At 40.9% G+C, this 25,009-nt stretch overlaps 1 protein-coding gene across 1 annotated transcript in view; it reads right to left on the bottom strand.

Moving 5' to 3' along the window:
- MED26 (mediator complex subunit 26) overlaps positions 1–10,908 on the bottom strand; it is a 129,235-nt gene extending 118,327 nt beyond the window's left edge. The window contains exon 1 of the mRNA XM_036765818.1: positions 10,837–10,908. Coding sequence (XP_036621713.1) covers positions 10,837–10,908 — 72 coding nt within the window. The remainder of the gene's footprint in view (positions 1–10,836) is intronic.
- Between the last annotated feature and the right edge of the window lie 14,101 nt (positions 10,909–25,009).

The following is a 25,009-nucleotide window of genomic DNA, read 5'->3' as shown; positions in this document are numbered from 1 at the left end:
GAAAGAAGAAAATGTACAAATATATTTGTAGTAACTCTTTTTAGGGTAGCCAAAACCTGGAAACTAAGGGAATGTCTACTTACCGGGGAATGGCTAAACAAACTGTGGTATGTAGATAAAACTGAATACTACTGTGCCATAACAAATGATGAAATGGACAACTTCCATTTGAAAAGTCATTAGAAAGATCTTTATGAAGTGATGTAGAGCAAAGTGAAAGAACAAGGAAAAAAATTTATAACATTATGGGGAAAAACTAATTTGAACAACTTCAGAACTCTGATCAACACAATGATAAACTACGAATCCAAAAGACTCAACATGAATGACACCTCCTTATAGAGAGCTGATGAATTTAAAATGCAGAGCCGCATACATTTTCACATATGGCTAATACAGGGGTTTGTTTTGCTGGATCATGTAGATATGTACTGAATGATACTTTTTTGTTTTTTTTTTTTAAATTTGCATTAATAAAGGGAGGAGAGTGAAAGGAATAGGTTAATTAAAAAAATACTTGTTACTTGAAAAAAATTTTAAGATCCAATTTTTAAAAATAGCCAGACTGGGAAGGGCTTTAAATACAAAACTAAAAATTTTGTTTTTGGTCCTAGAAGTAATTTGTTGTTCTTCAGTCATCTTTTAGTCATATCCAATTCTTTGCTGACCCCATTTGGAGTTTTTTTTGGCAGAATTGCCATTTCTTTCTCTTTTACAGATGAGGAAAACTGAAGTGAACAGGGTTAAATGATTTACCCAGGGTCTCACAGCTAGTAAGTGTCTGAGGCTGGATTTGAATTCAGGAAGACGAGTCTTCCTGACTCCAGGCCCTAGAGGTAATGGGGAGCAACTAAAATTTTTGAGCACAAGAGTGACATAATCAGACCTGTGCCTTAAGAATATCAATTTGGTATCTATATGGAAGATGAATTAAACAAAGGATAGAATCGAATTAAAATGCTACTGCACAAAGGTTTGGTATCCAAACTATATATGATAACTAACATATAGGCTGTCCCAAAAGTCTTAATGCAATTTTAAGCTTAACTTCAAAAGTGTATATATATTACAAACTTACAAAACAGACGTGACAAGTTATTTAAATTTTTAAACAAGGATGTTTCCTATAAAACTCAACTTAACCACCACCTTGTGATATATACAACTCTAGTCAATTTTCAAGCTTTGTAAAAAACTTTCATCAACTCAGTGCATGAAAGGATTGCATTCGTAATCTTAGCCTTAAAGTCAAACCAAAGAACAAGGTTTTGATGCATACATGACAGTTTCATCATGACCCCATCAAAAAATGTAATACAGAAAGAACAAGTGACAGAAGTGCTCAAGAGCAAGGGGACTTTTTCTAGTGACCCACCAGTGTTATCCAGAAACTGTCATCCCGTCCGTCCGTCCCCCCCACACACAATGTATAATGACAGAGTGCCCCATCTTGTTAAAATTAAAATTTTATTAGTCAAAATTCACAAAACTACGTGTAAAAAAAGTGAACTTTCAAATGATGTTTTTTAAAAATCTGCAGCATTTACATTTCTAAAGCTTAAAACTGCACTGACTTTTGAGACAGGTAAGACCAAAAGTCAATCTTCAATTGTTAAGGAGTAAAAGTACAGTTCTCAAAAGAACTTAAACTATAAGTAACCATATAAAACAATGCTCCAAATCACTAGTGAGAAAACAAATGCAAAACCAACCCTGAGGTCTTAACTCACTCCTGGTGAGTTGGTGACTTTGCACAGCCCTTCCTCACTTAAATCCAATTTACTTGCAAGTCATGACATTGCCTTCCTGATGTCATGATCCTCTTTGAGAATGAAGGACAAACCACAGAAATCACTCCCCATCATGCAGTCTCTTGTTCAGCCATACTGGCCTACTTGCTGTTTCCTACCCACGAATCTCCATCTCCTCTATTTATAACTTTGTACTACTGATTGTCTTCTCTGCTGGCCATGGTATCCCTCCTAAATTCTGTCTCTTGGAATCCCTGCCCTACTTAACCTTCAGAGCAACATGAAGCCTTCATGAAGCCCTTCCTGACCGCCCCCCCCAGGTGCTAGGGTACTCTGTCTACAAACTACTATTTATTATTTTGGATATAGTCTGCATATACTATATATTTTCCGTGTATATATGTATATATAACGTGTTTCTCTCTCCCCTTAGAGACAGAATATTTGACTACTGTCTTTGTATACCCAACACTTAAGCCCAGGAAATGGCACAAAGTAGTAGTCCTTGCTTAATGCCTATCTGTTGACCGATGAAAGTTAGTCACCAGGTATTAATTTGGGGGGGTCATAATCATTCATATAATTAACTGTTTAAGTAAGCAACCAAATTAGGGATTTTGAAATTTCTTGACATATTGATGGGTTTTGATGATTTTTTTTCCTCTTCCTCTTTTTCTTTAAAAAATATTCTTTTGTCATATGGGATAGCTTCCCAGGAGGGATTGGGGGAAAGAGACTGGGAAAAATTTAAGCAACGTAAAAACATAAGAAATAAATATTTTAAAAGTTGAAATATAGGACATACCACAGAATCATAATTAGTAGGATATATGATCAATAAACATTTTCTTATTCCATATTCAAAAATTTATGACCCAGTCCAAGTCACGAATAAGCCTAAAGCACAGTGTGATAGAAAGTGTTACATTGCAATGAGAAGACCTAGGCTAGAATCCTGACTCAGATAAATTAAGTATGTGACCAGAGGCATGTCACTTCCCCTGTCCAATCCTCAGTTTTGTCATCTGTAATATGGAGATAATATTTGCAATAATACCTACCCTGAAGAATTGTTGAGAGAGAATACTTTTTCAAATCTCAACACCCTATATAAATTTATTCTTACACTCACAATAATTTAAGAGACAAAAAAAACTTAATAGATAACAAAAATTAAATTTGAATCCACCATATTTTCCCAAGGGAGTAAATAAAAAAGGTAATTCCATTACTTATACTATCTATAAAATTAAGTTGGTGCAACTGTAACTCAGAAAGATTTTTTTTAAGATTTTACACTAATGTACTAAGATTTTTGAGGCACCCAAAGGCAATACTTAGTGTTTATAAACAATCTCAACAAGGTATAGTGGTAAAGTACTGTAGTAGAAGTCAGAAGATGTGGGTTTGAGTCCTGGCCCTACTATTTACCAGCAAGCTATTTCTCTTTTCTGAGACTCATTATCCTCATCTGTAAAATAGGGATAAAGTACCTACCTTACAGAATTGAAGGAAAAGCTCCAAAAAACTGTCATGACGTCATAACTTTCCATTATTTTGCTTCTACTCGCAAGTCCCCTATACTGTTAATGCTAAAGAGCAATACACACATATTAAGTGCATGATATGGACAAGGTACTATGCTAGGCACTGGAGCTAAAAAGGAAAAAAAGAAATGTTGACCAGGTCTACTAAAAATTCAATGGTAGCTAACCTTCTCTGGGCCCTTGCAGCTACTTGGTAATTTTTCTATTCATTTCAATTCAACCAACATTTATAAGTTTTTTGTGTGAAAGGTACAAAAATAGTCCCTGCCCTCAAGGAGTTACATGGCATAAAAGTTAAGGAGAGAAACCCAGAGTAAGACAAGTAAATACAAGGTAACGTAAGCAGGGAGAGAACATTAACAACTGGGGAGAAGCAGCAAAGACTGTGGCACCTGAGCTGCAACTTGAAGACAATGTTTTTGAGGAGCAAAGCTAGGGACTGAATATTAAACAGCAATGAAGTAGGAGATGGAATGTTAAACTGGGGAACAGTATGGCTAGACAGCAGTGTGTGTAACAGGGAGTAGTGTGAAAAGAAGCTAAAAAGGTGGAATGCAATTATACTGAAACTGTTCTCTCCAAGGTCCCCAAAGATCTTTGAACTGCCTTTTCTCCTTGACCTTTCTGCAGCATGTAACACTGCCCATTCCCTCCTCCAAGATCTACAATGCCCTCCCTTCCCTTGGCTATCTCCTGGTTCTGCCGTCTCCAACCACTCCTCCAGTTCACAGTCCTCCACTAGCTGCCAAGTATGAATGTTCCCCTTTGAGCACTATACTCTCTCCTATAGCAATCAAATACATTCTCATGGTTTCATTACCTTTAAACGGACAAATGCTCAAAACTACATATCCTGCTTAATGCTCCTGAACTCACATTTCCAACTGACAAATGAACGTTTCTACCTTGATATTCCATCAACACCTCAAAACTCAACATATCTAAAACTAGACTCATCTTCCCAACCCAAAAAACCTGTTCCTTGTCTCAACTTCTCTATTTTTGCTGATGACACCATCGTTCTCCTACACTTTCATTCAAAAGTTGAGAATCATCTTTAATTCTTCATTTCTTATCCCCTCTATTCAGTTACCATGTCTACCTCCGCAATTTTGTTATCAGTCTCTCTTCTCTCATACGGACTATTTTAATAGCCTCCTAACTGGTCACCCTTCTCCAATACATTCTTTGCACATATACCAAGACAATCTTCCTAGTATTCAGATCTGACCGTAACACTTAAAAAATATTAGTGATTCTCCGTTTGCCTAGAGCAGAGATTAGCAAACTAATTCCTGTTCTTGTATTCTTTATTTAAAAATGTAAAAACCATTCTTAGTTCACAAAAACAGAGGTGATGAAGACTTAGCCCAGGAGTCATAGTTTACATGGGGCCAGAGAAATAGATAGACACTCCTTAGGAATTGAAGGCCCTCTGCAATCAAGATCCAATGGATCCTACTCTACTCTCCTTCATGAACTGCAGCCAAACTGCGCTGCAGCCAAACTTGTCTTCTCATTTGTCCCCTAGCCTCTCATCCTCCCCAGCACCTGATCATGAGGCTGTCTCTTCTTTTAGAGCCTCTTTAAACAATCTTTACCATATTTCCACCTCAAATTCTTCTCTTCCTTCAAGGCTCAGCTTAAGTGTAACTGAATGAATAATGAATATCCCATCTTTGTCTTTTTCATATTCTACCTTGCAACATACTTAGTTCTGTATATGACTGTACCAATCCACAAGAGGGCTACAGGAAGACACAAGCAGAATATTCCACAATTCAAGAGAAGGCCATGGATTATAACAGGGAGGAGGTAGATTCTCTCAGACCCATCTGATGGGTTTCCCATTTCTGATGTCTCAGACAGAGAGACATTGGGAATTGACAGAATGAAACATAGAGGTTTCTAGGTATGGGAGACTGGGGGAATGTGGGGTAAGAGAAGAGAACCATTGGTTATGATAGCCTAGGCCCCACCAAAAAGAAAATTTTCCAACTATCACAATGACTTATCCCCTTTTCCCCTCCTCCCCGACCAGATTATAAACTCCTCGTATAACACTCTTGTTCTCCATCTTTGTATCCCACTGACTAGATGCTTAATGCTTGTTGCTCAATACACAAATATAAACTATCAAAACTACTGGGGATGGAAGCCTAGCGTAGTACAAAGAGCACTAGACTGGGAGTAAGAAGACTTGGGTGTGAGTCCCAGCTCTGTCATTTCCCTTCTCTAAGCCTCATTTTTCCCTTCTAAAAGAAGAGAACAATGGTACTTCTCAGAGTTGTGAAGAAAACACTTTTGAATTATAAAGTGCTATATGAATGTGAGCTACAGTTGTTATTATTATTATTACAGAGTATAGCTTTATTTGTTTAAATAATTTCAGGTGCCTTTTGAAAAGCAATGTTATGAGAGTTTGCCAAAGCCTTTACAACCAAGTCTAAAAGAAACTCAAAACTCAGATTCAGCCAAATAAAATTTTAAAAATGAAATATGCCTGGTGCTACAGTCCAGAACAAGGAAATACTTTTCCCAATACCAATAATCTTTTTTGATACAATTATTAGCAGAAGCAGCAAAGTGACTCCCCAAAGTTACAGATGTATGAATATTAGGTCAATTGTCTGACATTAATTTTCAACCAAAAGGTAAATTTAGGCACTAAACTATAATTGCACAGCCATGAAGTCAAGAAATACATGACACCATTTCTTTATTACATCTCTTAGAAGGTTTAATTTTAGTTTTGTCTTTGACAATGTCCCATTTTTTTCCACAAGCACCTTGTGTCAGTTACCCAAAATGTTTAACATTTACCTGGTAAAGGCAAAGACAACCAAAGTTGGTCGAGCTAATACCCATGGTAAATGACCCCTCTTCACATATGATCCTACATCAGGGGTTCTTAACCTTCTCTTCTGTCATGGATGCCTTTGGTGGCCTGGCAAAACCTATATCCCTTCTTCATACTGTAAGAAATGGGAGGAGGAGTTTTGTTTCCACAGAACTTAAAGGTGTGCTTCCTCGCCCTCCCCCACCCCAGCTTTAGCAGAGACCAGGCCTCAAGGTCGGTCAGGTGAGAGGTCAGAGGCTTGTACACATGTGCATACTTTTTGAGAAGCCAGTCTGGGGAATTAGAGAGGCCAAACCCACTTAAACCTGTTCAAGCTTATCTAGGGTCTAGTCTTGGTCAAGAATCCAGGCCTATTGATTTGCATAATTTGCATATGTTAAAGAGGGAAAGTAGGCAAAGTAAAAGAATTATAGTTTAATCCTAAACTAAGACAAGGAAAATCTAATTAACTTCACTTTTGCTTCTGTATCCTTATTATCCTATTTATATAAACTGTATAACCTAGGAAAACTATGTAAAAAACAAAGACTGTAAACTAACCATGACTCTAGCAGGAGTGGAGGGAATGGTTACCCCTGCTCCTGCAGCTGTATCAGTGTGAGTGTTCCCATGAGCACTGCACCCGCTCTCTCGGGGAGCGTAATAAAATGCCTTCCTCTGCCCACTCTGGTCCTGAGTTCTTTGGGTATGAATGGGCAAATCACATGGATTTTCCTAGGGTCAAGTGAAGGGAAGCAACAGGCAGCGGAAGCTCACCGGGCTTACTGCTGGATCTTGTCTTGGGGTGTCCTGTGATCCCCACTGCGGTGTTAAGAGGGCTACCACCCTGGATTCCCTTGGGGCCTTCTTAAGGGGACATCACTTGGGACTTCCGGCCCTGTCTTGGGAGCCTTGTGATCTTACCACCATCCTAAGGGGCCATCCCTTGGGTCTTCCTTAGGGTCTGACCCCTAGGAGGCCCTGTGATCCCAACAGATTAAGGGACGGCTACCACTTGGTCTTCCTTTGGGAGTCCTGTGGTCTGTACAGCCTTCCCTAGGGATTATCACAGGGTTCTTCCTCAGGATTTTGGCCCTGCATAGAAAGTCCAGTGATCCCCAAAACAACAATGCTTTTAAATGCATAAAGTAAAAATACCAGTTATTACAAAGAAAATAAATTATATTAAAAATAGTTATTAAAGTTTTTTGGGTTTTCATTCTCTACAAAGTTCACAGACCCCAGCTTAAGAATCACTATCCCATGTAAATTTGACACAAAATACAATTTTGCATGCCAGGCTCTCAAACCCAGGTGTCACTCTTCAATCAAGTTCAAGAAACATCACAGAATCTCAGAATTAGAAGTATCAGAAGTCTAAATCTGCTTTTCTGTAACTTCTACTCAATGCACCTAGATCGTTATGTGCCCTCTACATATAAACAATTGTAGATACAAAGATGGAAGGGAAAAAAAGAAGTCTAGCTAGGACCACAAGAAGTTTAAAATGTAAGAAGGAGATAAAATATGAATAGAGAAATGAAAAACTTGATAAGGCAGAGAACACTTCAGCTGTGGAGAATCAGGATTTCAACAGACAGAAATAAAAAGGGAAAAACATTCCATACATGGAAATGGGAGGTTGGAGCAACATGATTACAAAGGGGAATGAGTAGTTGAAATTGGGGGGACTGCAAAGTAGCTGAAGCAAAAGTAGTAAGAAAGTACAAAATAACCTGATGACACACAATGACCCAGTTCATCTCCATATGGAGTTCAATACCAAACTCTTATTATAAAAAACAACAAAATACTGGATTATCCATAGAATTAAAAATAATTTTTCCAATTTAATCGGTAATCTAGGAAATAAACTCATTGTCACACTATAAGGCTACCATTAGTAACTGAGTGGGTAGGTACACGAAAAAGAATCTGATATTATAATTTCCTTAACATTTAACTTTGGACCTCTGGAGTACAGAAAAGCTAAAGAAACAAGATGACATAGCTGAAACAAGAAATACTGCACCTATCAAAAAAAAAAAAACCACCCTTGCCTGAATTAATTTGATTTAAGGATTTCAACAGTGAATTGTATATCTTGTCAATTCTACCTCTACCACATGTCTTGCATGTGGTCTTGCATCTATCCAGGTACAAATCTCTCCACTGGACTATTCCCAAAACCTAAATTTCCCTGCCTCTCTCCAATCCATTGTCCACACAGGTGCTAAAATAATCTTCCTAGAGCATTAGTCTGACCATGTCATTTCCTCAGCTAAAGAATCTTCAATGGTTCCCTATTGCTTCTAAGATAAAATACAAACAATTCAACTTGATGTTGAAACTCTTCAGCATCTGGCTCTATCCTTCAGGATCATTACAACATTAATTCCCTTCATGAATTCTACATTCTAACCAAAATGCCCTTTCTTTTCCCTAAACTCAGTATTTCATTTCCAGCTCCACACCTTTGTACAGCCTGGAATGCACTCCTTCCTCCCTTCCATTCTCTTACAATTCTGAGCTTCCCTGCAGGCTCACCGTTCTCCATTAACCATTTCATGACCCCTCACTCACATGTTAATGCTCACTCCCTCTTTGAACTAAGGTGTTAACTTACCTGTGTACATGTTTTATATCCCCATTGGAAAGCAAGCTTCTAGAGAGCAGAAACTGGTTTTTTTTTCTTTGTATCACCAGGACCAAACACAGCACCTTACACAAAGCAATTTGCTTGTTGAATTGAAGAGCTTTATGATCACACTCATCTTCTTTTTTCTATCCATCTCTTCTACTGTCTATTTCTTCACCCCCAACTAACTGTCCCCTGAAGCACTTTAACTAACCCATGGAATTCATCTAAGATTTCTTCCACACCTATGGACAGATTTCTTTCTGATTCTAACATTACTTACTCAACTGGCATTAATGGTTAGTGTTAACAGTTATCAGTAATAAAAGAGGCTTCTTTCAGTATAGTTGAAAATAATAAGCCAGCCAGGATGACTTAATATGTTTACTATCAACTTTAAATTCAATTTGCTTTGAACTACATTAAAGATTACAGTGTTGCATTAAAAAGGCTGGGGGGGGGGGGATTTTCTGCTATTTCTTTTGCTAATTCTGCCTAGAACAATACAAAATATGCAGAAAACATTCTTCAAGAGCTGCTACCAACAACTTCATCATACTGGGCTTTGGAGCCCAGTGTTGTCTGCAGCAAATGGTAATGACAGAACTACTTTGGCAAACGCTTACCTAAATGGGCTGAATGTGTCAGAATCTTTATACCTGATAAAAGTTTAATTTTCCACTCAATTTTTTTGGCAAAATTGTACAAACAAATGTATTTCAATTAAAGCCCTCCAGAATTCTAGACAACATATTACTAATGTCCCAGCTTACTTAAAACAAAAAATTCCCCCGTTCAGGTAAGTCACAATCTGCGTTACTTGCCCAAATATAAGGAAAATTTGACTTTGGCCCATGGAATATTAGCTATACGAACTATCACTTCCTGGTCTTTAAGCAAATGCAATACCTTGTTTCAAACCTTAGGAGCTCACCATCAACAACTGCTACCCATTTTCCTATTGCCCAAGACATTAAAGCCACAAGAATATGTTCTTTCAGTCGGTATGTACAAGTGAAAATCCCTCAAGAATGTGATATGTAGTGGCCACATCCCCACAAGGGGGGCCTGAGCTAACACACTGGCTTTGCACCATGAAAGGCCTGAGTAGGCCAACCCCTAGGGTGCTTCTGGGTCAGACAGAATTAGTAATCCAGAACAAATACTGAGCCCCCTCCCCCAAATCTGACCCCGTTAGTACTGGAGGCATGACTTTTATTCATACAGACAGAAGATGGAAACAAGAGCAGAGACAGAAAAGTCAAGGGAATGGAGCTCCCACCCCAAACCAACCAGCAGTAGCTCCAGAGGACAGCCAGGAATGCCCAAATTATCGCACCCCCCTCCACCTTCCAGGGCAAAAAATAAAGAGGGGCAGGTAGATCCTGCAGCCCTGCTCTAGCTCCGAGGAGAGAGCCCTCAAGGGCTTTCCTCCCAGAAGAAGGGGGCTTGGGCACCCCAGGCAGGGCTTCCCAGGGAAGCCGAAGGAAGAGTCAGGATAAGCGCCTCAGGGGTCAGCAGAAGGGCTCCAGAAAGCATTTCGAGACACCAGTTGCTTCGCAGCCTCCTCCCATCCCTTGGTGGCTGAGACAGGTTTTCCTGTGGCCCCCGAAAAAGAAGAGGGCGCACAGAAGGGGGTAAGGACAGCCGGGTACCCGAGACATGCCTCCCCTTCCCCGAACCCTCCAAGGAAAGATCACTCTGCCCAAAACCCCAGCGCAGGCCTCACGGCCCAAACGCGAAGCCGCGGTCTCGCGTACACGGCGTTGCCGAGCTCCCCCTCGCCGCCTCCGGATAGCACCAGTCCGGTAGTGGCCCCAGGCTGGGGTCCGGGCGGTCAGGACCGGGTCTGTACGGGCCGTGGGTGGCCCAAGGATAGGAGGCTCCTGCGGGACACAGGAAGCAAGGCGGCGCGGTGCCCCGGGCTAGGGGGCCGGGGGAGAGGGGGGAAGGGGACCCATGCGGCCGGTGCCCCACCGCCCGCCGCCCGCGCTCCGGCCGTCGCCGCCCCCCTCCCCGTCACGGTGCGCGCAGAGCGGCGCGGCCCCCCGGGACACTTACGTTGCTCTGGGGGTCGATGGCCTGCAGCAGCCGGTCCCTGATCTGCTGCGGGGAGGCCGGAGCCGCTGTCATTGCCTGAGCGAGGCGGGGGGGGCGGCCGGGCCGGCGGGCTGGCGGGCGGGCAGGCTGAGGGGGGACCGGGGACCGGGCGGGGGGTCACTCACTCGCCGGCCTCCGGGAGCGGAGCCGCATGTTCCCCGCGGGGGGACGGGGGGGAGCCGGAGCCACCGCCGCCGCCTGAGCTGCCCGAGCCGCCGCCGCCGCCGCCTGAGGAGCCGCCACCGCCAGGAAGGAGCCTCCTCCACAGCCGCCGCCGCCACCGCCGCCGCTGCCGCTGCCTCGAGAACCAAACTCCAGTGAGCTGCCCCCGCGCCAAGCACTCTGGGTAACCCGCGCCGCACGCAGCGCCGGCGCCACGCTGAGGAGATTGGGAGGTGAGGGGGGGGGAGAGAGACGAAGGAAGGGAGGGAGGGCGGGGAAGGGAAGGGAGAGAGGAGAGCAAGGGCAGGGGGAAGCGTGCGCGCCCCCTGTGGCCCGGACACGCGCAGGGCGGTGCAGGGCCTCCTGTCCCGGAAGAAGCCTCCCTCTCGTTTCCTCCCCCACCGAACCCCGCCCCTCGCTGTTCCGGGCCTCAGGAGGAGGCCTACGCATGCGCAAATGTGGCACCAAAAATTCTACGCCTCTACCACCCCCCCCCCTCCGTCCCCCGCGTCCTGTCGGTCTTGCCGTCCAAGACTGAGTGGGACGGACGTTGAAAGGCGGTTGGACCAGGGAAGAGGCCGTTGGTTGTGGGCCTGAAGAGGGGCGGGGCAACAGCTGGGAAAGGGATAGAGTCCATCGGCTGGTGAGTAACGGGGGTGCGGGCGAGGGGGACAGGGGAAGGGGAGGGAAGTACGGACCAGGACGAGAGGGCGGACCCGCGCCACCGAAAGGGGGTAGCCCCGGCCTGAGGCGCCTTGACTGGCCCCAGGAGGCGTCCTTCCCGCTTCTCATGTCCCGCCCACTTTAGGCCCTTGGGCGCATGTGCAGCCGGAGTCCAGGGGGCGGATAGAGCCGGAGTAACTGCTGCGGCAGCGGTGCCGGCGGCGGCGGCGGGAGCGGGAGGGGGAAGGAAGGAAAGAAGGAAGGGGGCCAGCCAGCTAGCCGGGAGGCTGGCTCTGCCCCTCTGGAGGCCGCCGGCGCTGGGAGCTGAGGCCCCCAGTCCGCCCGCTCACCGGCCAGCCCCTGGAGCGCATTCCTGGCAGCCGCGGGGAGGCCAGGGCGCCCTGGGCTAGGCTGACCCACGGAAGCGCAGGCTCTCGGCCGCTGGCACCCTAAGAGACGCCGGTCCCCCAAACCACCCCCCCGCCTCTGTCTTTGAACGCCCCCCGCTCGGCCGCCTATTTATAGTGTAAGCTGCAGCCAGTGTGTGCCCCTCCCTGGGCCCCAGATCCTCTCAATGAAGGGGGAGGCCCCTTCCAGGCCCGCCCTCCGACCGCTCTTGGGTGGGCGCTGGGTAGCGGACCAGGCTTGGCTCTTTATCGCCGCAGGATCAAACGGAGACGCCCGGGCAGCGCTCACTGCTGGACCTGACCTACCTTTGCAGACCGGACTCCCTTGCTTGGGGCAAGCCAGACTGGGCTGTGAAATTGTTGCCCATCTCCTCCCACGAGCCACTGACTGCCTGAAGAGCACTTCCTCCTCGACTGTCAAAATCCTCTGGAGGGCTCAGGTCAAGTGCCACCTCAGCCTTGAAGCCTTCCATGATCGCGACGTACATCTTTTTTTCTTCTCAGTAGACTGTACAATCTTTAAAAGTGCCCTTTTTCATCTAGTTTCTCTGCTACCTTATACATAGTAGGTGCACAATAAAGTTTTGTTGAGTCTGAAATTCTGGGAAACCAAACGGAGTTCATTGCATATTTCTCTCAGCTTCGTAATCTGACCACTCAGAATCCTTACCTGGCTCCCCAGTTAGCTCTAGAATAAAACACAAATTTCTTACTTGGCACGTAAGGCCCCCTGCAATCAGATTCCCACCTGCCTTTGCAGCTACTATTCACTTGCACACCTTTAAGCCAGTTTGTACTTCACCTATTGTCAGAACTCTCTCTCCATCTCCCACGTGTTCATTTAGGCCGGTAGCCCCCCATGTTCACTCATCTCCACCTCTTAGAAACCACCTCTCTTTAGGACCCACCTCAGGTGCCACCCAAATATTCTCAGTTGTTACTGTTCTCAGAACTAGGAGAACATTGTCCACAGTAACAGCCATATTGCACTGGTGATCAACTTTGAAAGATTTGGCTGCTCTGATCAGTACAATGATCCACAACAGAGAAAGAACTGATGAACTCAGTGCAGATTGAAGGATATTTTTTTTCACTCTTTTTCTTTTTTAAAAAATTTCTTTCACAACATGACTAATGTGGAAATAAAGTTTTGCATGACTTCCTGTGTATAATGTGCTTCTTGCCTTTTCAATGGGTAGGGAAGGAACAGGAGGGAGAGAATTGGAACTGAAAATTTTTTTAAATGTAATTTTTAAAAAAATTGTTAGTGCTCTCTTCCTCAGTTTTCCTTCATATATATATATATATCTGTGTTAGTGTTGTATCCTGCAAGTAGGGTGTAAACTCTTTTAAGAGGGACCTGTTATCCTGAGACATAACTTTACACATAATCAGATGCTTAGTGTTTGTTGAATTTATATTAGAAAGAGACAAACCAAGAGAAATGATTATCATAGTCCATATTAATGTAGCCCTTTAAGTTTTAAAAGCATATTTTTCAAAGGGGATATAATCAGCCAGTCCTGAAGCCCCATTATAGCCTTTTATATCCCCCTAAAAACCATTATGCTGGAGCTGAAACTCTAACATATTCCTCAACAGCTTTATTTCTGATGGCATGCACTCCATGCCATCCGAGTATTGTCTCTGTGTTTGCAAACCCTATCTTACAGAAAAAAACTCCCTCTGCATCTCCACTTGTCAAAAAATCCTTCAAAGAAACTTTCCCTGGTCCCATCTACTGATTCTTTCCCAAATCTTTAATCCTTTTCTGACCTTGCATGTATTTATCACATTCTGACTTGTAGTATATCAATTATAGATAGCTGGGTATTTGTTTCTCTATTAGATTGTCAGCTTTTCAGAGGCTGTGACAGTTCATCCATAAATCATTAGCATCTAGCACAGTTACTGGCACATAGCATGCATTTTATAAAACATTTAAATGAATGGCATCGTTAGCATTCAGCTTGAGAATATGGGACTAGTCAGTTAATGAGACCAAAGAAATCTCAGTTCTTCTCCTCTTCCAGGGTTTCATTAGTATAGTGGGAAACAGCTTGATGCATTCTGAACTCCATTTCTGGAAATATTAACTGAATTTGTTTTTAAAAGCAAGACCTCAGTATGGAATCCAAAGGAAGCCACTGATGAGAACCATGTGTTAAAAGCGGATCTCTCTGTACCCTACCCTACCCTTTAGTTCACTTGTTAGTTGCACGCGTGGAGCATTTTTAGCTGCAAAAAACATTTTCTTCATAGGTCTTTACAGGTCTCATCCTTTTATTTTAATATACAGTTAGATAAAATATGTAAGCATTATAACTTTTTTGACTGATTATCCCAGTTTTTCTATTGGGAAGTACAATGTTATACTTGGAAACTGGCCCATTTTTAGATAAGAATTATCTAACAAGATAAGTTGGGTTAAGCCCTGCTCCTGTAGTCTCTTAATTTCTTCCTTACCTGTTTAGGATTTGGGGGGGGGTTGGTTTTTTGTGGGGTTTTTTGGTGGTTTGTTTGTTTTTATCATGGGCCCTCATAGAAATGAAAGGCAATTTAGGGTTTGCGTGGGTTTTTTTTTTTAAAGACAAAACACCTAGTTTATATATTAAGATAGGACATTGACATTTTATAGTAATACATTTTTCCAATTTCATATTTTTTTAATGCACAGAGCATGCAGTGCTAGGCATGGAGGTTATTCAAGTTTAGGTAATATACAGTCTCTGGCCTCCTCAGGTAACAGCTAAAAGAAAAAACAGTGAAAAAGAAAGAGAAAAAACATTTGAGGGGAAGGGAAAAAAGGTTAGAATGTATAGAAGTAGAAAATGACTAAATAAAGGAAAAGAAGCAAATTTATTCTGCTGTAGGTATGTCTGTCACACCCTGTTTCACCTGTACTGTGAGTTTCCTAAGTTATTGCTGCCTTTTGACATCTAAACACTCTTCACCGACTTTTTTATCTTTAAGCTCCACAGGCTCTATTCTGCTTGGGAAAGCCAGACTAGTAGACAAGGGTAGAAATTCTCCACAGCAGTTGTAGCCAAACCAATTTCACTTACCATCAATAGGATTTAGTCAAACTAGGGGCTGTGAGTCCTCACCCATGTTCTAACCCATGAATAATAACAGTACTAGCAATTTGAAGAAACTAGGTAAAGAGCCAACCTTAGAATCAGGAAGACGAGCTCAGGTTCTCCCTCTGACATTCTGGTCTGATGGCCATTGGCAAACCCCTCGACTTCTCAGTGTTCATTCATCGGTGTCTTGACTATAAAATCATCAGCATGATTATTGGAACGCTCATGCAGTAGCTCTCCTTTAGCACGGATGGCATAGTTTTTGCTCCTGAGGAGTTTACGTGCTAAACTAAAGATCATAAATCAAGTTTTCAAAAGGGGGAAGGAGGAAGGAAAAGGAGTTAAGGGCCACGAAGCTGATGTGGAAGAATAAAACAAGAAAGTGGAACAAGAAAACAGGAGACAGACAAGCAGCTTGCCAAACTTAGCAGCCTTTTCTCAATTATTCTCCTTGACCTCTCTGTAGCCTTTGACACTGTTCTCTCCCTCTCAATACTATCTTCTCTCTAGGTTTTTGTAATACTACTCTCTCCTGGTTCTCATCCTACCCGTCTGACCTTGCTTTCTCGGTTCCCTTTGCTAGATCTTCTTGCAGATAACACACCCTCTAACTTTAGGTGTCCCATAGGGTTCTGTCCTGGGCCCTCTTCCCTTCTCCCTCTATGCATGGTGAATTTAGCATCTCCCATGGATTTAATTACCATCTTTATGCTCATAATTCTCAGATCTACCTATCTTGCCCTAACTTCTCTGCTGATCTCCAGTCTCAAATCTCCAACTTTAAGACATCTGGAACTGAATGTTTGATAGAAGTCTTAAACTCAACATGTCCAAAACTAAACTCATTATCGTTCTCAACCCTCCCACACCTTTCCTACCTCCCCTTTTAGAAGGTAATAGGGAGCCATCACCAGTAGTCTTGATCTATGTCTTGCCACTGGACTCAGATGACTCCGATGGAGAGAATGAGGTTCATGGCTTTGCACAGCTAGGCCTCACTTAAATCCAATTAACCTGAAAGTCAAGACCACCCTCCAGACATCATTGGTCCTCATCAAGAATGAAAGAAGGAACAATAGAGTAATACCATCCTATCAGGCCGTCAGGTTGGCAACCTATGAATCATCCTGGACTCTTCATTGTCTCCCACCCCTCACCCCTCATATTCAATCTGTTGCCAAGGCCTGTCGATTTTACATCTCCCTCTGACACTGCCACCACTCTGATACAGAGTCTCATTACCTCATACTTGGATTATTGCAATAGCCTGCTAGTGGGTTTGCCTACAAGTCTTTCCCAACTCCAATCCATCCTCCATTCAACCATCAAAATTATTTTCCTAAAGTATAAGTCCAACTATAACTCCCTACTGAGTAAATTTCAGAGGCTTCCTGTTGCCTCCAGGATCAAATATAAAATCTTCTGATTGACATTCAAAGCCCTTCATAACCTAACTTTCCAGACTTTTTTCACCTTACTCCCTAACAGGTACTCTTGGGTCTAGTGACACTGGCCTGCTGGGTGTTTCTGAAACAAGACACTCCATTTCTCTACTAAGGGCATTCTCTCTGGCTGTCCTCGATACCTTTGGCTTCCTCTAAGTCCCAACAAAAATCCCACCTTCTACAGGAAACCTTCCCCAACCCCTCTTGATTCCAGTGCCTTCTCTCTAAATTATTTCCTATTTCCTTGCATATAACTTATTTGTACATATTTGTTTACATGTTGTCTTCCCCCATTAGATTGTAAATTCCTTGAGGGCAGGGACTGTTTTGCCTCTTTTCGTATCCCCAGCACTTAGCACAGTGCATGGCACATAGTAGGTACTGTGTTAATTGATTGATTGAGATAAAGTATGCAAAAGCACAATGTGAAAAGTTTCCAAATAGTTCACCTGTCAGATCTATGGAAGAGGAAGAATTTATGACCAAACAAGAGATAGAGAACATTATGAAATGCAAAATGGATAATTTTGATTACATTAAATTGAAAAGAGTTTGCACAAACAAAGCCAATGCAACCAAGATTAGAAGGGAAGCAGAAAGCTGGGAAACAATTTTTTATAGCCAGTGTCTCTGATAAAGGCCTCATTTCTAAGATATATAGAGAACTGAGTCAAATTTATAAGAATGCAATTCATTCCCCAATTAATAAATAGTCAAAGGATATGAACAGGCAGTTTTCAGAAGAAATTAAAGCCATCTAGTCATATGAAAAAATGCTCTAAATCACTATTGATTAGAGAGATGCAAATCAAAACAACTCTGAGGTACCACATCACACCCATCAGATTGGCTAACATGACAAAACAGGAAAATGATAAATGTTGGAGAAGATGTGGGAAAGTTGGAACACTAATGCATTGTTGGTGGAGTTGTGAACTGATCCAACCGTTTTGGGAAGCAATTTGGAACTATGCCCAAAGGGCTATAAAAATGTGCATACCCTTTGACCCAACAATGCAACTTCTAGGGTTGTATCCCAAAGAATCATACAAATGGGAAAAGGACCCACATGTACAAAAATATTTATAGCAGCTCTTTTGTGGTGGCAAAGAATTGGAAATAGAAGGGATGTCCATCAATTGGGGAATGGCCGAACAAGTTGTGGTGTATAAATGTAATGGCATACCACTGTGCTATAAGAAATGATGAGCAGGTGGATTTCAGAAAAACCTAGAAAGACTTACATGAACTGCTGCTGAATAAAGTGAGCAGAACCAGGAGAACATTGTACACAGCAATAGCAACATTGTGATGACCAGCTTTGATAGACTTAGTTCATCTCAGCAATACAATGATCTAAGACAATTCCAAAAGACTCAGAATGGAAAGTGCTATCCACATCCAGAGAAAGAACTATGGAGTCTGAATGCAAATTGAAGCATACTGTTTTCACTTTTTTGTCCTTTCCTGTGGTTTTCCCCTTTTGTTCTGATTCTTCTTTCACAACATGACTAATATGGAAATATGTTTAATATAATTGTACATGTATAGCCTATATCAGACTGTGTGCCATATTACAGAGGGGGGAGGAGAAGAAGGGAGAAAAAAATTTGGAACTCAAAATCTTCTAAAAGCGAATGCTGAAAATTATCTTTACATGTAATTTGAAAAAATAAAATACTATTAAGTGAGAAAAAAGAAAGAAAAGAACTTTTAATTTTTATTATTGAGGGATAATCAAGCTTTACATTCTTCAAATTCATAGCTAAATAAGGAATTCTCTTTTTCTATTTTGCTTTGCATATAAAAATGCCTATTCTATTTGGTGTTTTTTAAGTTCGGAATTTTTAAATTAAATTGATTATTTTAATTACTTGAAAAGTAAGTTTTTGCAAATGCAAGTAATTTCAACAAAAAAATACTTTTATTCATCATTAGAATGACTAAACTGGAAAGGATTTTGGAGATCATCTAGTCTAAGCAAGTCCTTTCATTTTATAAATTGGGAAACTGAAGGCAGAAAAAACAAGTGACTTGCTCACAGTCATGCATCGAGTTTGTGGATGAGTGAGAATGAGTCCAGGTCAAAATCAGCCTTATGTTACTTTTTTTTTTTCAATGTGTATTTGCCAAGACTAAGCAGTCAGCATTTAGTGGAAAGAGTATCAGCCTCAGACACAGGAAGATTTTTAAAAGGATCAAGTATTACTTCTAATACAAACTGACTTTTTCACCTTAGGCAAAGCACTCAAACTTTTAGTGCCCCAGGCAATTCTCTAAACCTAGAAATTGCAGAGAAGGTGGTGAGCTGCAATGGCAGAGGGAGTTTTCTTCACCAATGAAATCACAGCCCCAGTCCAAAAGAAAAAATACTCTACAATCTACCCAATGGGCCATGGGCCCCCTCGTTCTTTTTACTACCTGCGAATTTAGGGTGTACTTGCTCCTTTTGCCCCTCCCTCTTGCTACTTGACTGGTCTACTTCCCTTTTCTGTCATTTGCATCCTTGATCCTTTATTCCCCTTCACCACTTTTAATATGCTAGAGTCTGCAGGTATCAAACTCAAATAGAAATGGGGGGCCACTAATGCCTACATAAAGATCGCTATGGTCCACATATTGACTTAGTTTTAAAATGTAATGTGTTCTGATTGCACATCAACCTACTGTTTTAGGGAGAGGGGAGGGAGGAAGAAAAATTGAAACTCAAACCTTTTTTAAATGTATGTTAAAAATTGTCTTTACACATAATTGGAAAAAATACTGTCAGCTATGTTTTATTGTATTTTTATTTATTTTGTTAAATATTTCCTAATTAAATGTTAATCTGGTTCCAGCATCCTGGGGAGTGTTACTCCTGCTTCACCTCTAATAACCTACCTTACTCTCATTATGCCTTCTTCCATCACTTTTTAGGTTATTTGTAGTTTTAATTCTTTCAAAATCATTACATCCTAAATTAGCAGCCATATAACAAGATTGGAAGAATATTGATATCAAAGAGATAGTCTTTTGCATCAAAGAATAGATTTGGATCATTGAAAGCAATGTACAATTTTAAAAACACACACTAATCTACATGAGATGTATGACTAGAAAAGAAACCAAGCCAGTCTTAGTGCAAGGGTATAATACATAGACATCCTACATGCTGGAACTACATAATGTTCAAAGTCTTAGAGAGTTGTGATGGATTCACAGAAGAATTCTATTAAACTTTTAAAGAAAAATTAGTACCCACACTACATAAAATATCCTCAACAATTGAAGAAGAAAGCATCCCACCAGACTCCTTTTATGAGATAAATATAGTCTTACTACCTAAACAGGGAAGGATAAAACACAAAAGAACTCAAATATCATTAATCAGAATTAATTCAAAAATTTTAAAATAAAATACTATCAAACAGATTACAGTGATTAAACCAATAAAATATTCATTGTGACCAAATGGGGTTATAGTATGCAAGGATGCAAGGATGGTTTAACATTAGAAAAACAATAAAATTAATCATATTAAAAACAAAAACATACAAAATCACATGATTAAATTAATAGATGCAGAAAAAGCCTTTGACGAAATACAATACTTATTTGTGCTATAGAGAAAACCTACAAAGTACAGATAGAGAGGGAACTTTTTTAATATTATAAAAAGTACATAAAATCAAAACCAAGAATCATATGCAATGGGGATATACTATAACCTTTTCCAGTAAATATGGGCATAAAGCAAGGATGCTCACTTTCTCCCCTATTATTTGATGTGGTTCTGAATGTGCTAGTAATAGCAATAAGACAAAAGAAAAAAAAAGACATAAAGATAGGTAAGGAGAAGATAAAACCATCCCTATTTGCTGGTGATTTGATGATATGATTGGAAAATTCTAGAGAGTCAGCAAAGATACTGTTAGAAACATACTTAGGTTTCTAACAATACTGATCAAGAAAATAGCTTCAGCAAAGTCACAGACTACAAAGTAAACCCTCAAGAAGCCAACTGTATTTCTATATAAAAATAACAAAATCCAGGAAGCAATAATAGAAAGAGAAATCCTATTTCAAATAACTAAAAAATGCATAAAGTATCTAGGGATCAATCTACCAAAACACATAAAATACCCATAGATTTCATTGCAAAGTGCTCCTTAAAGAAGTAAAAAATTACTTAAATAAATGAGAAAATAGTGCTTTTGACTAGGCCCTGCCAATATAATAAAATTACCATCAAAGATGATTTATACTTTTAATGCTATACCAATTGAATTATCAATGGAATACTTTACAGAACTTCATAAAATAATAAAATTCATTTGGAAAAATAAAAGATCTAGAATATCAAGGAAAATAACTAAAAGAGGTAGGGAGTAAGGAAAAATAGCACATTCAGATCTTAAACTACGTTATAAAGCAACAGTCATCAAAACCATCTGATGTTAGTTTAAAAAAATAAAGAGATAAGATAATGGAACAAGCTAGGCAAGAAAGAATTAAATAATAGAACTTAATTACCCAGTGTTCTGTAAGTCAGAAAACAAATTACATAGGGAAGAACTCCCTGTTTAATAAAAACTACTGGGAAAACTGGTAAGCAGTCTGGCAGAAATTAGGATTAGACCAACACCTTACACCATAGCCCACTCTTGAAGTCACAGGATACAGTCTGATCTTCTGTATAGCCCAAGATGCCCTTGAAGGGTCTTTCTGATGCTTTCACTTCACTACTTTCTTGATATCATATTTGGCACATTTCTCCAGGCAGCAGGTCAGATCCACAACAGATACATTGGGAGGAACACAAAAGGCTGTGCCTGTGAGCTTCCCATTCAGCTCAGGTATGACCTTGCCTTAGCAAGCACCTTAGCAGCACCAGTGGAAGCAGGATTGATATTTTGAGCAGCACGGAGCCCATCATGCCACAGCTTGCCAGAGGGGCCATCTCCTGTTTTCTGAGTAGCAGTGATGGCATGGACTATCATGAGTCCTCCCACAATGCCAAGGCGGTCATGAATGACTTTGGCCAAGGGGACCAAGGAGTTGCTAATGCAGTATCCATTATTGACAGTCTTAAGGGCATTATTGTATTTGTCATGATTCACTCTCATCATGAACATTGGGACATCCGCAGAAGGGGCAGAGATAGTGACCCATTTGGCTCCACCCTTTAAGTGAGCCCCAGCCTTTTCCATGGTGGTAAAGATACCAGTGCACTCTACAACATACTTGGCTGCAGTATTTCCCCTTTTAATCTTGATGGGATCTTGCTCCTGGAAGGTGGTGATGGCTTTTCCATTTATTACTAGCTTTCCTTGAACTTTCCATGAGTGGAATCATACTGGGACGTGTAAACCATGTAGTTGAGGTCAATGAAGGAGTCATTGATGGCCACAGTGTTTACTCTGAGTTGAATGCAGCCGTGGTCACCAGGGCCAAATCCATTGATTGATCTGCACCATCTTGTTTCAGGATTGTGGCTGTAGCAGTGGATCCTAGCACTCAGCTTGGGAAAAGATCTAAGAGCTAATAAAAAACATTTTTTAAACAGTATTAGAGAAAAGTCTACTCTCTATGGAAACTTTATGTACCAGAGTTGCACAGGACAGGATGGCATGGATTAGTAGTACTGTTGGATGGGGATACCCAAATTGATGAGTTCTGAGATCCATTTGAAGTACGGAGAGCTTACCTTGAGCCTTACCCTCTCTCAATTCTAACTGCAACTCATTGTCCATTTGCAGGTATATGTTTGCGTATGAAGAAACAGAGACGTTGTCTTTCCTCCATGAACGATTGTATGTCTGCTATCTGACACAATTGAAATTAAGGTAAACTGAGGCACAAAGTATCAAGCATGTTCAATTTATTGGTAAGGCTAGAAATTACCAATAAAATGGTTCTTTTGGCTCCTCAGCTAACCAAAAGACCACAAAGTAAGGATTACTAGTCTTCATATAGTTTTGGGAAATACAGGAGAACAAAGAACAGGAAACATCACAGATGGAAAGCAGTAGGTTTGGTTACAAAGTTTGAAGTGTCATAGATGACAAAACACAATATGATTGGATGGAAGACTGGAAAGCAGGGCTAGCAACAACCCCTCCTTCCATCATGTTGCTATAGAAAGTTTATTGGAGGTGTCCACCTTGATAGCTAGTTAGTGTCACAGTGATAACAGACTAGACTTTCTTGAAGGATAGCCAGTGCTGCACAAATAACAGATAAGACTCCCTGGCACACACCTGCACCTTCAAGGATAACAGATTTCTTCTAACTGTACAAGGGTAGCTAGTGGTATAGAGATAATAGCTTTCTTTCAGTTAAAGTTATTTATAGGGAGATAACTTTTAAACTTAACTCAGCGAGGAAAACTGAGCTTCTGGACTCATGAACCTCTGAACTTAACTCAGAGACAAAGAAACGTGGCTCAGGCAGTTATAGAATAGAATAAATTATAGAATGGAATCAAATATAAAATATTAAATCAATATGTGATTTTCTTATGTCCAAGAACCAACCTAAATTCATAGATGCTAATTACCAGCTTAGTCACATGGTGATAAACATTCAGCCAGAGCAACTTTCCATATACCCTCTTGCTCCTTCTACAGTCTTGGGCAAATCCCTTAACCTCTCTGGGCCCGAGGTTCCTCCTCTCTAAAAGGAAGGGACTGACCCAGATGAATAAAGCCCCTTCTAGCTACAATCCTGTGATCCTAAGTTACAGAAAGGTTTTGACTAGTATCAGTATAAGGAATACCCACATTGACAAAATTACACAGAATTACAAATGTATTAACTCAATTGGTTATCACGCTACATGTCACAAAGCACTGTTTTTCATGCATTCTATTTTTCACTGCTATACATCTAACTAAGGAGAGGCTGGCCTTAATGCAAATTATGACAATATCATCTCCAAAAAGGAACACTGGGAGAACATTGCTATCAATTGGGAATCCTTCTAATAGCCATAATATTTTTAAAAACTTCAGAAAAGCTGTTATTCCTATATGCTCATTAATGAAATATAAATAATCAGGAGAGAGCAATAAAAATGACCCAGATTTTGTGGGCACTTTGAGATTTATAAAGTTGTCTCTTTAAAAACCCTGAGAAGTAGAGAGTGCAAGTATTACTACCCTTGTTTAGGATATGAGGAAACTTCAGCTCATGGAAAATAAAGGACTTATCCAGGATCACGAGACAAACAAGTGCCAACCCAAGGGTATGGGAAACACTGTATTAAATGTTAGGGGTACAAGGATGGCCATACCACAGACCCTGATTTTAAGGTACTAAGAATGTAATGGAGGAAGGATAATTATGTGAATAATTATAGTAGAAGAAAAGTGAAATCAATATGAAGGAGAGATCCTGGCAATGAGAAATTTGAAGAGAGATCATTTTCACCTTTAAGTGAGGAGCCAGAGAGCTTCATGGAGGTGGTGGCATCTGAGTTTGATCTATCTGGGGCTTTTAGTGAACAACAAACTCAACCAGTCAACAGCATGACATGGAGGACCAAAAAAAGTTAATATAAGTTAGGCTAATACAATTTTAGCAAGCTTCAGAGAGGCCAATTTCAGCACACTATACGGAAAAACATCCTAACATATTTGTCAAGGAGTGGAATGAGTTAACTCAGGAGGTGGTGGTTTCCCCTGCACAATCAACAAGTATTTATTAGACACCTACAAAGTGTTGGTCCCTGTGCTAAGCACTGGGGACACAAGTACAAAGAATGACATAATCCTTACCTAAAAAATGAGATTATATCCTACTAAGAGAGACAGAAATACATGTAAAAGTGCATACCGTATAAACAGAAAGAAAGAAGTAGAAATATATAAAAGGCAGGTTGGCAAGTGGGCCACTAGCAGTTGCAGGAATCAGGTAAGATCTCATGCATAACAAGATGCCTGAGCTGCATCTTAAATGAAGAAAGAGACTCTGAGACAGAGCTAACAAAAAGAGTGCATTCCAGAAATAGGAGGTGGCCAGTACAAAGGCAGAGAAGTAGGATGTAAAGAGCAGAGGGGTCAGTTTGGCTAGATTGAAGAGTGGAGGAAGAAATAATGTCCAATGAGGCTGGAAAGATAAGCTCACTAGTACATAGTTGGTGGAGTTGTGAAATGATATGGCTATTTTGGAAAGCAATTTGGAATTATGCAAATAAAGTCAATAAATTGTCAATACACCAAAGAAGCCATCCAGAAGAAAAATTGTCCTCACATACTCAAAAATATTTATAGCAGCAATTTTGTGATAACTAAGAATCAAAAACAAAGTAGATGCCTGTCAACTGGGAAATGGCTAAACAAGTTGTGGTACCTGAACTTAATGGAATTTTACAGTGATGTAAGAAATGATGGGT

This window comes from Trichosurus vulpecula, chromosome 1, assembly GCF_011100635.1.
Source record: "Trichosurus vulpecula isolate mTriVul1 chromosome 1, mTriVul1.pri, whole genome shotgun sequence".
NCBI lineage: Eukaryota > Metazoa > Chordata > Mammalia > Diprotodontia > Phalangeridae > Trichosurus > Trichosurus vulpecula.
The sequence above is the reverse complement of the archived record's forward strand: the minus strand, read 5'-3'. Positions and strand labels throughout refer to the sequence as shown.